The 16,310-nt window shown below is 35.8% G+C and overlaps 2 protein-coding genes across 5 annotated transcripts in view; one reads left to right on the forward strand and one right to left on the reverse strand.

Annotated features, from left to right (window-relative positions):
* The window catches only part of LOC138739233 (cysteine and histidine-rich domain-containing protein 1-like), a 29,364-nt gene extending 25,464 nt beyond the window's left edge, over positions 1-3,900 (forward strand). Inside the window, exon 11 of the mRNA XM_069890876.1 lies at positions 1,909-3,900. Within this exon, the coding sequence (XP_069746977.1) occupies positions 1,909-2,064 (156 nt within the window). The 3' untranslated portion in view covers positions 2,065-3,900. The remainder of the gene's footprint in view (positions 1-1,908) is intronic.
* Positions 3,901-6,845: 2,945 nt separating this feature from the next.
* naalad2 (N-acetylated alpha-linked acidic dipeptidase 2) overlaps positions 6,846-16,310 on the reverse strand; it is a 147,505-nt gene continuing 138,040 nt past the window's right edge. Inside the window, exon 19 of one of the 4 annotated variants that reach the window (XM_069890861.1) lies at positions 6,846-7,380. In XM_069890861.1, coding sequence (XP_069746962.1) covers positions 7,194-7,380 — 187 coding nt within the window. In that variant the 3' untranslated portion in view covers positions 6,846-7,193. The remainder of the gene's footprint in view (positions 7,381-16,310) is intronic. The other 3 variants (XM_069890860.1, XM_069890858.1, XM_069890857.1) reach the window with 3 other exon arrangements.

Here is a 16,310-nt window from a genome sequence, read left to right on the forward strand (position 1 = left end):
ATTATTGTTGAAACATTTCAAGTTTAATTAATTGAAAATGTTAATTTGAATTGCTTTGAGTTATTTTGCCACAGGTGATCAATTAAAGCCTTTGTGATTATTGACTTTATTTATTTGAAATACAAGTTAATAATGACTTTATAGTATTTCTTTCCCTCATTATAATACATCTCAGAAGGACTGATATTTTCATCTGCATGGAAGCTCCTGATCCTAGGTATACTTTTAGCCCCCAAGATGTGTAGTTCACCTGGGATTCCAGGATATTGTATTTGTATCAGGCTGTAAACTTTCACATAAGATCCTTGCTCGTATGAGAGTGTCTCAGGATCTGAACTATATACTAAAAGATCATCTCCATATAAAGATACTTTGTGAATTCCATCTCCTCTATTAATTCCCCAAATGTCATTTGAATCCAGAAGTGCTATTGCTAGGTGTTCCAAAGCTAAATTAAATAATAAAAGGCTAAGAGGGCAACCCTGTATAGTTCCTCAAAATAACCTAAAAAGCAAAGATTTTTGACTATTCATAGCGGCTGGACGTTGACAAATCACATTAATCCAAGAGATAAAACCAGGACCAAAATTAAATCTTTTCCAAACTTCAAACATATTTCCATTCCACTCTATCAAAAGCCTTTTCTGCATCTAACGACACAACACATTCTGGAGTTTTAAGCAATGGGGAATAAATCATATTCATTACGGATATTAAACTGTGAATATCGATTCTTTATAAACCCTGTTTGGATTGGTTAATACCTATTCAATATGCGCTCATCATTCTTTGATTTAGTTTAAAGTGGTACATCGGGCTCATGTTGAAAGACAAATTGACCTTTTTTTTTTACCATTAGTTCTATTTGTGATAGATGTAAATCAGAAGAGGCTTCTCTAACTCTTATGTTTTGGTCAGGTTCTATATAGGAGAGGTATTGGATAGATATTTTTAAGATTTTGTCAGCCACACTAGATATCAGTTTGCAACTTAAACCATTGACTGCTCTTTTTGGAATTATACTTCCAGAAGTGGGACAAGTTCCCACTTCCACATAACGGGTTGTAACCTTTTCTACATTGTTGGCTAGAAGAGCTATCTTATTTAAATGGAAATATTCTAATCCACCTACTTTGACTCAATGGCTCGCTCAAATTATAACCTGTTTTAGCTTCGAGAAAGTTAGGAGTTGTATATTTGATATTTCTTTCAAATTTGAAGAGACTTTTATAAATTATTTTCGCATGACTTAGTATAATTATTTTCCCTTCTTGACTGTTTCTTTTTCTTTTGTTGGTGAAGACCATACAATTCATTTTTATTCATAAGTTCTCAGAATAGGCTTCCCACTTTTTTTCAATTAGGTGGGGTTTTATATAATTTTTTTTGAAGATTTCAGTATGAGGAGATAAGAACATTGATTGTGGTATAATGCAATATGTCATATGATGCCATATAGTGATCTTATTTCTCTTTATGATTGTGTACTCCTCATGTATTATTTACCTATAATATTAATAAAAAGATTGAAAAAGAGAGAATGTGTCACCAACTTCTGAATATTGACAAACATAACCTGTTGTGCAGAACACAAATAGTAAAGGCAAAGGCAAACTGTTTCTGTAGTTTGCTCCAACAGTGCTGCTTTCTTTGAAAATTGCGATAAAGTCGAGATGCAGCAAGATCCTTCTGTTTATATTCTAGACTCCACAATCTCAGCATGAATACCTTTAATAAAATTGCTTCTCTTTTCGAGTTGACAACTGGTTTTTTTGGACTCAGCCAGGATACAAATTTAGAACTTGTACTTTGGTGCTTTGTGGAGAGTTTATTGAGATTCTTTTAATTTGCATTTTCTAATTATGGTAGTGAAATATATTTTTTTGTTTGCTCTTCTCCACTCCATAGGTCATTGATGTTGGTAAGAGTCAAATGAGTATGACACCTGCAAAGATTGAAATTACTATGAAGAAAGCTGAACCGTTATTATGGGCTCGACTTGAACTACCTGCACCTGAACCTCAGAAGGAAGTACAGTCACAGCAGTCAAGTGATGAAGATTGAAAGTGGGAGCAACATAGGAATAAAAATGGGAAAATGGATAAGGAGAACATTTACTGTTAAAATTGATTTATGTGAAATACCTGTATTCTGTTCCATTTTGGAAATAGAATCCCCCACTGACTGCCTGCTTTATTTTTGGTGTACATGGTAGAGAGAGACTTATGAACATTGTATTACATCTGCATAGATTGCATTGTGTAACCTATGTAACTCCATTATCCAGTATATAAAATGCCCCAAAGCTCTAACAGTGTAATTAATGACTGAAGTAAATACAACAGAAGGTGGTATTTGATGCTTGTCCATCAGAATCTTTTAAATTGCCTTGATTATATTGAAATGAAATATTCCATTGAATTTGTCTTGCTTTTTCAAATTTAACTCCTTGAGTGCAAAAAAAAAAGTGTTCGTTAGTGTTGCATGAAATTAACAACAATTTTAGAAAAAAATACTCCGGTATTAATTATGGAAAGAAACCACCAGCATTTCAACTCAAGACCCTTCATTAGAACAGAGAGAATTTTGTTTGTCTCAGTAGAAGAACAGGTTGAGAAAAGCTGTGAAAGGTCCAAGGAAATTTCTCTAGGGTAAAAATGGGCAGTTAAGATTAATTGCTAATATATTGCTCTGGTTGTATAGTTTGACAAGACAAAGGATGGTAGACAAAAATAGTGATTCCCACATAGAGCAAATTATGGGGTTTTTGACTGGTTGGGCTAAATAGTCTTTACATGCTTTGTAATCCAAGGTTTTTGCAATAGATTCTTTGATTCCACCTTTGACTACAATATCAGAGACCATGCCACAGATTTTGATTGATACTGTTTTAAGTAACTGTACTTACTATGTTGACTCCTGGTGGTAACTGCCAATGTATACCAATTATTTGATCCTAATTTGTGGAGAATTTGATTTTTACCAACAGTTGCATCTGAAGTGTGACTGCCCAGATTACTACGATATAGGATAGGAAATATCAGGTCCTGCTCAATAAATTTTTCAATGTTTTGCTTATTAGATGTGCTTTCCTTGTGACTCAATACTGGAACCAATTTCTTTAAAAGCTATACAAATGAATAGAGCCTTTTTTCTGCTTAGAATTTATTTATGACATTAATCCGCAAGGTCTCATATGTTCTTGCTATTCAAAAGAAATTTACATCAAAGCTTTCAAATATTGAGCAAGAAGTCAGGACAAACACTTTAAACCTTCAGTTGAAAATGGAAAGATCAGAGGTATGCAGTTTCTTTTTCTTTAAAAAGTCAGTTTTGCAGTTGATTATGATTGATAGTACAAATTCTGGTATTTAGCATTTAAACTTTAGCTAATGATTCAGGTGACTTGAATGCATGTGCAATATGTTCATTTATGGAATTTAAAAAAAAAACACAAAGTGGTCAACTGCCCAACTCATCCAGTCCAGGTTGGGATTTTGGGCTCATACCATTTTCCTGCTTTTGGTACATATCCTTTAATACCATACATGCCCAAATGTCTTGAATGTTGTAATTGTATACTTTCGGCATTTATGTCATCAAGAATATTGCATATTATGGTGTCCATCTTTGCTTTGTATCTCATGTTGGCATGCTTACCTCTTGTAGTCGCTGAGTGCCTGGTGTTTTCATGGGACTGGAGCCTGGTGAGGTACTTCCTTGATAGGCTTGTGAAAATACTCCTTGGATTTATTGCAAATGCCCAGGTTTCATGCCTCTAATGCTCTAACCTGACCTTTAGTGGTGAGTCAACTTCATGGTTCATCCAAAGGTATGAGGAATACTTTTGTCTTGGTCACCAGGTCTTCTCCGCACTGATAAAGTTGGTGAATCCTTGAACATGGACATTATGGTTGTGTAGTAGTGGTCATAGGGGTAGGAGAAATACTGGTGAAATTTGGTTAGAACACACAAGGTTGGCTCATTTGAAGTCATCTTTTATTATGAATGCAGTCTTGAGGAAAGCCACTTTTCCAAGTTACCTCCCTCTACCTCTTGGCCCTCTTGCGACAGCATTGGCTCAAAGTGCCTCTTGTAGTACAGTCACAACTTTTTGTGCTCTCATTCTGCATCATGTATATACAAGCCTGCATTTCTCATCACAATGGATCTTAGCTGTCCCATCATGATTTTAAACAAATTCAGCTTAAATGAAAGCTACCTGATTTTTAGACATTATTCATTCCCTAACACAGCATCTTTAAAATAGAAAAAAAATGATCTTGTTACAAGATAACACTATTTTTTATAAATTTGAAACCAAATGAAAATTTTTGTTCATTTCTATATTTATTGCCATTTACATCCTCCTAAATAATTAGTTTTGCTAAAACTTGAATGTTAATTAAAAATGGGATTATTTCTCCATTAAATTAGCATATGGACTTCTTACAAGTCCACTTTAAGCATTTGAGCCAAGGACCAAACTAGAAGAAAGGGAGAAGCAATGCAAATATAAATTGGACAAAAATGATTAATTTCAGAATCAAATCTTTCCATTAATACATGCTTCAGCATAATTTATCTATATACTTAAAGATTATTCTTGAATTGTGTTGAACAAAAGTTGTAGACCCTGGGGTTGTAGCAATGCACAAATGTGTTGGAGAAGCTCAGCAGGTCATACAGCAAAACATAGGAAGTAAAGGATAACCAATGTTTCAGGTCTAAACAGAAACAGGCATTGTATAAAAAGGGGAGCACAGGCTAGATATCACATGGATACGGGTGGGAAGGTAGAAGAGAAAAAAGCTAATAATGGGGAAAGACAGTAGATCTGACAGGAGATGGATAGGGACCTGGAAGAAAAGAGACAAAGGGGTGAGAAGTTGAGATTCAGGAGGGGTGTAACAAATTGGATAAGTTAATATTAAAGCCATCTGGTTGAAGAGAGTCCAAATGCAATACAAAGTGTTACTCAAATTTGCAGGTAGTTTCAGTTTGGCAGTGAGCGAGGATAGTTGTGTCAGTGTGTGGAATTAAAATGATTGGCCAATGTAAAGGAGGCTACAGCAGGAGCACGGCTATAATAATTGACCCTGAAGAGTTGCTTCAACTGGGGCCCCAATGGTGGTGAAGGAGGAGATAAGGGTGCAGCATTTCTTCTGTTCATTGGTAGGTACTGAGGGAATGATTAAAGGGATGAGGGAATCCCAGAGGGAAAAGTCCCTGCAGAAAGGAGGGAATGGGGTGTTGAGAAGAGTATTAGGTTTGGTGGATGTACAGAGAGATGTCTGCACACAAGTGTTGATCTATCACAATATTAGGGCTCAGCTTCAGTAAAGTGCACACCTTACCCAGCAACGTCCACAGTGGTGACCTGGCATGGACCGGTGTCCAGGGCTTGGACCACAAGGCAGAGAGAGCGAATGTGCTCTGCACTGGTGCTAATTACAGTGCTGCTAGTCAATGATGACCCTAGATGATTTAAATTAGCCAACAGTGGGTTGTGCACTAAGTAATGGCCAGAGTCCAACCTTGACTGACAAGTTATGTGACTTCTGAAAAAGTATGATAGTGAGGACATGTGGCCACCTGCAATACACACATTCCAGACAGGCAGGGAGGCCACACTTCCTCCACACACATGGGGGAAGATGTGTCTGGTGGTATGATGTAGGTGGCGGAAATTATGTTAGATGCAGAGACTAGTGGGGTAGTGGATGAGAACAGGAAAAACCTGTCCTTGCGTCTCAGGGCAGATGTAAGTAACTGCCTGAGTTGATGGTGGTAGAGATGAAGCCATGTTTTTGAAGGAGGATATCTCTGACATTCTGGAATGGAAGACCCTGTCCTGGGAGCAGATGCATCAGAGATGGAGGAATTGAGTGAAAGGAACAGAATCCTTATGATCAAGGTAACTAGGAATCGGTAGCTTTATAGATGTCTTTAGAGATTTTGTCTCCTGAGAGAGAGATGAAGAAAGTTGAGTGTTTCCAGAGATTGAACCCAGCCTGAAATGGAAGGTCTATGTTAGCAACAATGTGAATAAAGTTGACAAACTCCGAATGGGAGCAGAAGCCTGCACTTACGTTGCTGATGTAGTCAAGGAAGAGTTAAAAAACCTTGTCTGATTAGATTAGTCGTATGGACTGCTCCACAGAGCCAACAAAAAGGAGGTGTAGTTAGGACTCGTGCTGCTCCCCACCCCCACATGTATCCACCTGTTACCATGTGTTTCCTTGCATTTTTTTTTATTCAGGAGCCTGCCTATTTTTGCTCATCCTGGAGGGGCATGGGCACGAAACATTGGTTACCCTATGAATGCTGCATGACCTAAGTTTCTCCAGCAAAATACGTGCATTGAATTCCTGAATTGTTTGTTGCAAATTAAAGGAATATTTCATGACTATCCACTTTCTTGATTGACATTCTTAATTTTTATCCCGGTTTATTGACATTCAAAGAGCTGTTATTACTAGAAAATGCAGCAAACACTCAGCAAGTCATGCAGCAGCTATCGAGAAAAATTAATTTACAGTTTATCGTCAACTGCACAGAACTGAAAAAGTGTGATCTGTACAATGGAGAAAGAAAATATATTTAAAGATGTGTAGACAAAAATAAAGAAAACATTCACCTCTCAAATATTAAATGAAGTACTTATTTTTATGTAGAAGAAATTTAGTTGTACAAATGAACCAGAGAAAATCATGCCTGAGATTCAGTTTTTACGACTTTAAAATCAAATATTTCACAAAGATTATTGAAAAAGTGATGAACTATACAAATCTAAAAGTGATAGTAATAACTACTTTCAGAGTTGCTATTTTAAACTGATCACATTTCATTTTTTGGCATTTGAATACTGATATTAATTTCTGAAACCGAGTTTCTCTACATATAAATGAGACACGTATTCTATGTCTTAGAAAGTATGTTTTCATTTTTAAAAAATACATTTAGTTTGGATGATCCTGATGTGTACTTAGATTAATGAATACAATTCTTTTTAACATGATCTGACTAAAGTTAAGCATTACAACCTGACCATCTGTTGGACAGATTATGGTGATATGTGATAAGTAACAAATAAGTTTTGTTTAAAAGATAATTTGATAGTTTAATCAAGATGGGATGTGCTCAATAGTTCATCTTTAGTTCCTTGTCTAATTTCTTCAGCATTTTAAAAATCACATCTGTTTCAATGTCCCAGCTGAAGCCTGTACTATAAAGGAAGCAATTGCAATCTGCTTTTTCACTTCTTGCCAGGCTTTGCGTTGATTTGGGGCATTTTCTATGTCATACATTGCATCATAGATTCCTGGAAAGGATATTGCTGTATACTTATTGTAGGCACTGGGAGCATAAATGGTATGCCTGTCAGAAAAGAAATTAAAAATATAAGATGCCACATCCATCAACTGCATTAACAGAATTTAACGTCAATTATGCCTGGTTAATGCTGCAAATGGGTAGAATTAAACTTCCAAAAGAAATAACAATCTGAATGTAACTATACTACAAATATGAAAAATATAATTGTAATGACTTGGAGGTTATTGTTGGAGTTTAAAGTTTCCATACCAACAGCACAAAGTAAGAAAAATCCTCAGTTATTGTTGTTGCTTCCAGATTGAAATAATTGGATTTCTTTAAAAATCCATATATTGAGTAGATCTTGGATATTTACAAAACTGATGAGGACAATGTAGAGTTGTACTTGATGACCAAGCAAAAAAGTTAAACACAAAAATATGTAGACACCATGGTAAAAATACATAACCAATGCTTCTGGCTTAAGCCCTTTATCAAGCTATGGAAAAATGAGAGCAGGCAACAAACAAAAGAGTTGGGGGGAGGCGTGGTCACAAAGGAAGGAGGTAATAGGTGGAGCAAGCAAACATTCATATAAATCACCTTACAACAATAAATAAAAATAATGCTCAAAAGTCAAAGTAAGGCAGTGTCTGGTTCATTGATCATTCAGGAATCTGATGGCAGCGGGGAAGCTGTCCTTGTGCCACTGAGTCCTCATCTTTAGGCTCCTGTACCTTTTCCCTGATGGTAGTAGAGTGAAGAGAGCAAGGCTTGGGTGGTGGGGGTCCTTGAGGTATGGTGAATGTACTATGATTAATCCTTAGTTTAATGTTAAAACTATATTTTATCTAGATATGGTTTAATAAGTTAGTTTGGGTGATTACAGGGACACAAAGAAATTTAGTGTTAAGTTTAGAGATAAGTAGAGGAGTCACGTGATGGAGTAGTGGCCGGACGGTGAACTCCAGCCCTCTCCAGAAAAGTCGGGAAAAACAAGAGAAAATACAAAGGCACAGAAATACAAGTTAAAGAAAAGTGAGTATAAAGGTGGAAAGAAGATGGAGACAAAAGGAGAAAAATCAAAATCAACGGAAAGAAGAGAGGAAGAGAAGACAACGGAGGAAAAAGGTGAAGGCCTTACCTGTCCGAAGAGGCCCGCTGTGGAGAGAAGACCCCACTACCTCAGGTCGGTAGAAAGAGAACTACAACAATGGCTCACAGAGCCGAGTAAAAGTGCGCAACCGCGCATGAAAAAAAACACACCGACGGGAGGGGGGACCAGCTGGGGAGTCGATCTCCACAGCCGGCAACGACAGCTGCAGAACACCTGCAGCAAGAAGAGACCACAGAAGACAATGGAAACAAGAAAGAAGAGGAGGAAAGGGCAGCAAAGAAACAACAGATGGTCAACCTAGAGGAAGAAGAGGAAGAGGAAGAGTACAGGGAAATAGAAGAAGAAAAGAAAGGCAAGGTAAAGGAGGTACTTGCTCTTGTTAGAGGATACATGGAGTCATTTAAAGAATGGCAAACACAGGAATTCAATGATTTAAGAAGAAGAATAAACAACACAGAAAAGAAAATAAATAAAATGGATATGACCTTAACAGAAATGGGGAAAAAAATGGACAAGATGGAAGAACGGGCAATAGCAGCAGAAATGGAGGTAGAAGACTTAAAAAAGAAATTGGAGGAATCTAATAAAAAAACTAAAGAGACACAAGAATTACTAGCCCAAAAAATAGATATAATGGAAAATTATAACAGAAGAAATAACATAAAGATAGTGGGCCTTAAGGAAGATGTAGAAGGCAAGAATATGAGGGAGTTTATAAAAGAATGGATCCCTAAGGCCCTAGGATGTCCAGAACTACAGCAAGAAATGGAAATAGAAAGGGCACATAGAGCATTGGCCCCTAAACCACAACCACAACAAAAACCAAGATCTATTGTAGTAAAATTCCTAAGATATACTACAAGAGAAAAGGTACTGGAGAAGACAATGGAAAAAGTAAGAGAGGGCAACAAACCACTGGAGTATAAAGGGCAAAAAATCTTCATTTATCCAGATATAAGCTTTGAACTCCTAAAGAAGAGAAAAGAGTTCAATGCAGCAAAAGCGATTTTATGGAAGAAAGGATATAAATTTACACTGAAGCATCCTGCGGTATTGAAAATATTTATTCCAGGACAACAAAACAGACTATTCTCGGATCCAGAAGAAGCACGAAAATTTGCAGAACAATTACAAAAATAGACTGAGGGATGAAGACGGGTAATGAGAGCAAAAATTATCACGATTGATATGTATGTGGGTAAAGACAAAAATAGACTGAGGGATGAAGACGGGTAAGGAGGGTAAAAATGACCACGATTGATATGTATGCGGGTAAAGAGGAATAAGAGTGAATAGAGACAATGGGCATATGTGAAAGTATCTGTAATTAGAGGAAAACATAGAGAGTATAGACAAGAATTAATAAGGGAAGGTAATGGAATAGAGAGAATAAGGAGGGAACTAAAAGAGTGACCTTTGTGACATATAAAAAACGAAATCTTTTCTGGGGGGGGCTGGGTGGGGGAAAAGAGCGGTCACTGCAAAATCAGTTGACGCTTGCGAGTGGATTCGCAAATCCAAATGGAGAGGGGAGATGTGGTTGTCCGACAAGGGATAAAGGGCAACTCAGGAGGGGAAGGGGAGATTGGGGATAAAGAAGATAGAAATAGGAGAATAAGGAAAATGTTGGATGTTGTAGGAATGTTGTCTGGTAAAGAGTTGAAAATAAGAAAACAGAAATGGAAAAGGAGGAAAGGTAATGATGGAAAAACGGAAAGAGAAGATAAACAAAATATAAAATGGCTACGCTGAACTATATGACTCTAAATATTAATGGAATACATAACCAAATTAAAAGGAAGAAACTACTAAATTTACTGAAAAAGGAAAAAATAGATATAGCATTTGTCCAAGAAACACACTTAACTGAATTGGAGCACAAGAAATTAAAGAGAGATTGGGTAGGACATGTAACAGCAGCATCGTATAATTCAAAAGCAAGAGGAGTGGCTATATTAATTAGCAAAAATGTGCCATTTAAAATAGAAGAGGAAATAATAGATCCAGCAGGGAGATATGTTATGATAAAATGTCAGATATATTCAGAGCTTTGGAATCTACTTAATATATATTCACCTAACGAAGAAGATCAAAAGTTTATGCAAGATATCTTTTTGAAGGTAGCTAATACGCAAGGGAACATACTAATAGGAGGGGATTTCAATCTGAATTTGGATCCAAATATGGATAAAACGGGGAAAAAAATTAATAGGAAGAACAAAGTAACCAAATTTATAATTAAATCAATGCAAGAAATGAAACTTGTGGACATATGGAGGAAACAAAACCCAAAAGTAAAGGAATACTCATACTACTCGACTAGACATAAAACATACTCAAGGATAGACCTATTCCTGTTATCAGCCCACATACAAGGGAGAGTTAGGAAAACGGAATATAAAGCTAGACTATTATCGGACCACTCACCCCTGTTATTGGCAATAGAGCTAGAAGACATCCCTCCAAGAATGTATAGATGGAGATTAAACCCCATGCTACTTAAAAGACAGGATTTTAGAGAATTTATTGAAAAACAATTAAAAATGTACTTTGAAGTAAATACGGAATCAGTGGAAGATAAGTTTATACTATGGGACGCAATGAAAGCATTCATTAGAGGGCAAATAATAAGTTATGCAACCAAGATGAAGAAGGACTATAATCAGGAAACAGAGCAGTTGGAAAGGGAAATAATAAACATAGAAAAAAAATTAGCAATAAAGGAAGATACAACCAAAAGAAGAGAATTGGCGGATAAAAAAATAAAATATGAAACATTACAAACATATAAGGTGGAGAAGAATATAATGAAGACAAAACAGAAATATTATGAACTAGGGGAAAAAACACACAAAATCCTAGCATGGCAGCTTAAGACAGAGCAAACTAAGAAAATGGTATTGGCAACAAGGAAAAAAGACAAACAAATTACATATAATCCAAAAGAAATTAAGGAAAACTTCAGAGAATTCTATGAACAATTATACCGAACCGAAAACGAAGGGAAAGAAGGGAAAATAGATGAATTTTTGACTAAAATTTAACTACCAAAACTACAAATAGAGGAACAAAATAAATTAACAGAACCATTTGGAACAGTAGAAATACAAGAGATAATAAAAAATTTACCAAATAATAAGACACCAGGAGAGGATGGACTCCCAATAGAATTCTACAAAACATTTAAAGACCTAATAATACCGCCCCTCCTGGATGTAATCAACCAGATTGATGAGACACAAAACTTACCAGATTCATGTAAAACAGCAATAATTACAGTGATACTAAAACAAGGGAAAGATCCACTCTCACCAGCGTCATATAGACCAATATCTCTGCTAAACACAGATTATAAGATAATAGCTAAACTATTAGCGAACAGATTAGCAGAACAGGTACCGAAAATGGTAAATTTAGACCAAACTGGATTTATCAAAAAAAGACGCACAACAGACAATATTTGTAAATTTATTAACTTAATTCATGCAGTAGAAGGAAATAAAGCACCGGCAGTAGCAGTTGCTTTAGACGCAGAGAAGGCCTTCGACAGAGTAGAATGGAATTACTTGTTCAAAGTATTGCAAAAATTCAGTTTACCGGAGAAGTATATTAATTGGATTAAAGCATTATATAAGGGACCGTTAGCGAAAGTGACAGTAAACGGACATGTATCAAAGCAATTTAACTTAAGCAGGTCAACGCGGCAGGGATGCCCACTATCACCATTATTGTTTGCGCTAGCTATAGAACCACTAGCAGAATCGATAAGAAGAGATAATAATATAAAAGGAATAAAAATAAAAGACAGGGAATATAAAATCAGTCTGTTTGCGGATGATGTGATAGTGTACTTAACAGAACCAGAACTATCAATAAAAGAACTATATAAGAAATTGAAGGAATATGGAGAAGTGTCGGGATACAAGATAAACGTAAATAAAAGTGAAGCAATGCCTATGAATAACGCGGATTTCTCAAAATTTAAGGAGGAATCCCCATTCAGATGGCAAACGCAGGCAATAAGATACCTAGGTGTGCAAATAAACAAAAATCTAGGCCAATTATATAAACTCAATTACAATCCACTAATGAAAAAATTACAGGACGATTTAGAGCATTCGAAAGAGCTACCACTAACACTGATAGGAAGGATAAACTGTATTAAAATGAACATTTTTCCAAGGATACTATACTTATTTCAGGCATTGCCAATACAACTGACAGAAAAATTCTTCAAAGAGTTAAAGAAAATAATAAGGAGATTTTTATGGAGAGGGGGGAAACCGAGGATAGCACTAGACAAATTAACAGAATGGTATAAACAAGGAGGCTTACAATTGCCAAACTTCAAAAATTATTATAGAGCCGCACAATTAAGGTACCTATCAGATTTTTATCAAACAAGGGAAAAACCAGACTGGACGAGACTAGAATTAGATAAAATAGGGGAAAAGATACCTGAACACATATTATATAAATGGGACGAAAAATTGGTACAACATAGAACTTCTCCAGTATTACACCATCTCCTCAATATATGGAAGAAGATTCATGTAGAAAGAAATAAAATAAATTACCAAATACCAAAACTAATATTGACGCAAAATAAGCTACTCCCTTTTACAATAGACAACCTTGCCTTTAGAAAATGGGAAAAAAAAGGGATTAAAAGAATAGAAAATTGTTTTTCAGGAAGTAGATTCTTATCCTTTGAACAAATGAGAGATAAGTACAATATAACGGGAGATACAGCGCTGGCATATTACCAACTGAGATCCTACTTGAAAGATAAATTAGGAAGCAACTTGAGTTTACCAGAGGGAAGTAACCTTGAATATGTGATTACAGATACAATGTTAATCAAAAGATTTATAAAAAATATGTATATTAAACTGCAAGAAAAGGAAAATGAGGAAGCAAATGGTAAAACTAAACAAAAATGGGAACAAGACTTAAATATAAAGATAAAAAAGGAAACATGGGAGAAGTTATGCTCTGGAACGATGAGAAATACAATAAATACGAGGCTGCGTATGATACAATATAATTGGTTACACAGACTATACATTACACCGCAAAAGTTAAATAAATGGGACCCAACAGTATCTGATAGATGTTTTCGATGTAAAAAAGAAAGGGGAACAACAATTCATGCAATCTGGACATGTGAGAGAGTAGAAAAATTTTGGGATGATCTCAATCAGATATTAAATAAAATAACAGAAAACAGTATACCAAAGAATCCAGAGATCTTTCTCCTAAGTAACATAAAAAATAAAGAATTTGGAATTGACTTGGAGGATGCACAAAAAAGATTTGTTAAGATAGCCCTAGCCGTAGCAAAAAAATGTATTATGTCAACCTGGAAATTGGAAGATAATTTGAAAATACAACAATGGTATATAGAAATGAATAAATGTATTCCATTAGAAAAAATAACATATAGTTTAAGAAATAATATTGAAATATTCGAACAAGTATGGGAGCCTTACATAAAATACAATAGCGAAAACCTACCGGGAACAAACATTACCCAAGTTGATGGAAGGAGAAGAAAAGAAAAGAATGGACTCAGTAGAATTTCTGGTGTATTTTTGTTGAATGACAACATTGACTAACTGAATTAATGCAACCTAGATTGTATAACTAAAATGGATGAGAGGGGGGGGGATGGGGGGGTGGCTTGGGAGGAGGGAGGGGGGAGGGAGAAAAAGTCACTGTAAATGTGTGGAAAAGAAAAAGTGTATATCATGGCTATTGTGATTTATGGTGTGAAAAATAAAAAATTTAAAAAAAAAGTTTAGAGATAAGTAAGGAATGTTACATTATTAATAGTTCAATAATGAAAACTATAATGTTGAATTTTCCATTGCTGTTCCTTTGTTAGTCCCAAACAAAATTAAAAAGGTTGTTAATTTGCAACATATGTGGGGGTTCGTCAACATCTTACCAAGGATTTGAGCTTAATGAGAGATTATATGATTGAGTAATAATCTATTTGAAAGCTAATTAAAGGGCTTATTGTGTATGTGGTGTGAAAGAATATAGATATGTTTTGGAGAGATAAATTGGGGCAGGGTTTGTTAGTGTAGATCACATACAAACACTTTAAAACAGATCTTATTTAAACTACTGGAGCTCTGCTAATGCTAGAAATGTCGGGGCCTCGGAGCCTTTGCAAGAGCTTTGCAGAGTGCCCAAGAGACTTAACTATTGGATTGTTGTTTACAAAAAGGCAACAGATGAAAGAGCTCGTTGGAGTCGCAGAGAGTCTGCGGTGGAACTTGCTGTTCTAAGAGGGTCATGTGGTTTTGCAAGCAGAGAGAGAGAGGGAGAGACAGAGATCACTTCTAGAGTGTTACAGTCAGCAACAGCCTCTAGGACTGGAACAGGACAAGCTCGCAAGCTTGTGGAAAACCCCATTTGGAAGACAGGTTGTGAGTGCTTAGTTCAGCCTGATCAAAGCCCTTGTGGTTCATACAAAAGGAGAGGAATGGCTATCTAATGTTTCATTCGAAATAAGAGAAACAAGAAGGAACTCTGTGGTGACCTGAAAGAAAGAGGATATCATCTGGACAACCCTGAGCGGGCACATTTCTACGGCAAGACACTGAAGTGGCTGGGTGTCCAGTGAACAACAAATCTATCTGAAAATCGACAAGAACCTTGCTGAGCGGTAACCATTTACCTTTTAAGTACCAAAGCCTGGTGAACTTTATAAATGTTAAATTCAGTGCACTGTATAAGAATTGCCTGCAACCAATGAACATGGAGGAATGAGAAGTGAGATTGGACTGTGAATCAAAGAACTTTTCTGAACTTACACACACATTACATACACATGTGCTTAGAATTAGAAGGGGGTTAGGTTTGTTAAGTCAATAGTGATAAGTTAAAGTGGGATTCTGTTTTCATGTTTAAAGATCATTAAAAGCAACATTTGTTAAGTAACCATTTGGTGAATATCTATTGCTGCTGGATTTTGGTGTCCTCTGGGCTCATAAGTGGATGAAACTTTTAAAACAGGACAAAATTCTGCTACATTTGCAGACAATTGTCACAATCTGAAATTTGTGGACATGTGGTAGCTAATTGTTTTTTTTTTCTCTCTTCAAGAGAAAGAGAGAACAGGAACCACAGGCACCAGAAGCTAACGGTTGAGAACCACTGAGCTAGAGTGTTGGACAAACTGATATGAAGTTTAAAAATTGTGCCAGTGGAAAAATTACTGGACAAATTGATTTACAGGAAGAATGCGAGTTGCAGCAACAAACAGAAAGAGACAAGTTGTCAGATTGAAAAACAAGAAAGAGATTGAGAGATAAAAAAAAGCTAAGATGTGATGAAACATTAGCTAATTTAAATATTTCTTTGTCAGGCCAGAATTTTGATGCTAAACTTGAAAATAAAGAACTTACTGAAGTAGGGATTAAGTCAAATTTACCAGTAGATGGTAGTTCTGCATTGAAATTAACAGATAAGCCAGTCATTGTTGAAACGGAGATAGATTTAGAGATATATCCAGTGTGTTCAGAGATGAGGAAGATGAATGATAAGAATGCCAGTGAAAACAGGGGTGTACAAAATCATTTTAAAGGATTGAATAACGGTTTGTCACTAGAGCAAAATTAATCAAAAAAAAACAAAGTGAAGATAGTGATCTTGCAAAAGTTAGATATAAAGCATTCTCTGATGAAGACATTTAAAAAGTGCCACTTGGGATATTATTTTAATGAAGGTGTATTAATGAGAAAATATAGGGTACATGAGATTATTGCCAATGAAGAATGGGCAGTGGTTTACCTGGTTGTAGATCCCAAAGCCTAGAGGGATGACATTTTAACCTTCGCTCATAAAATGCCTTTAAGTGGGCACC

This window comes from Narcine bancroftii, chromosome 7 (assembly GCF_036971445.1).
Source record: "Narcine bancroftii isolate sNarBan1 chromosome 7, sNarBan1.hap1, whole genome shotgun sequence".
In the NCBI taxonomy this organism is placed as follows: Eukaryota; Metazoa; Chordata; class Chondrichthyes; order Torpediniformes; family Narcinidae; genus Narcine; species Narcine bancroftii.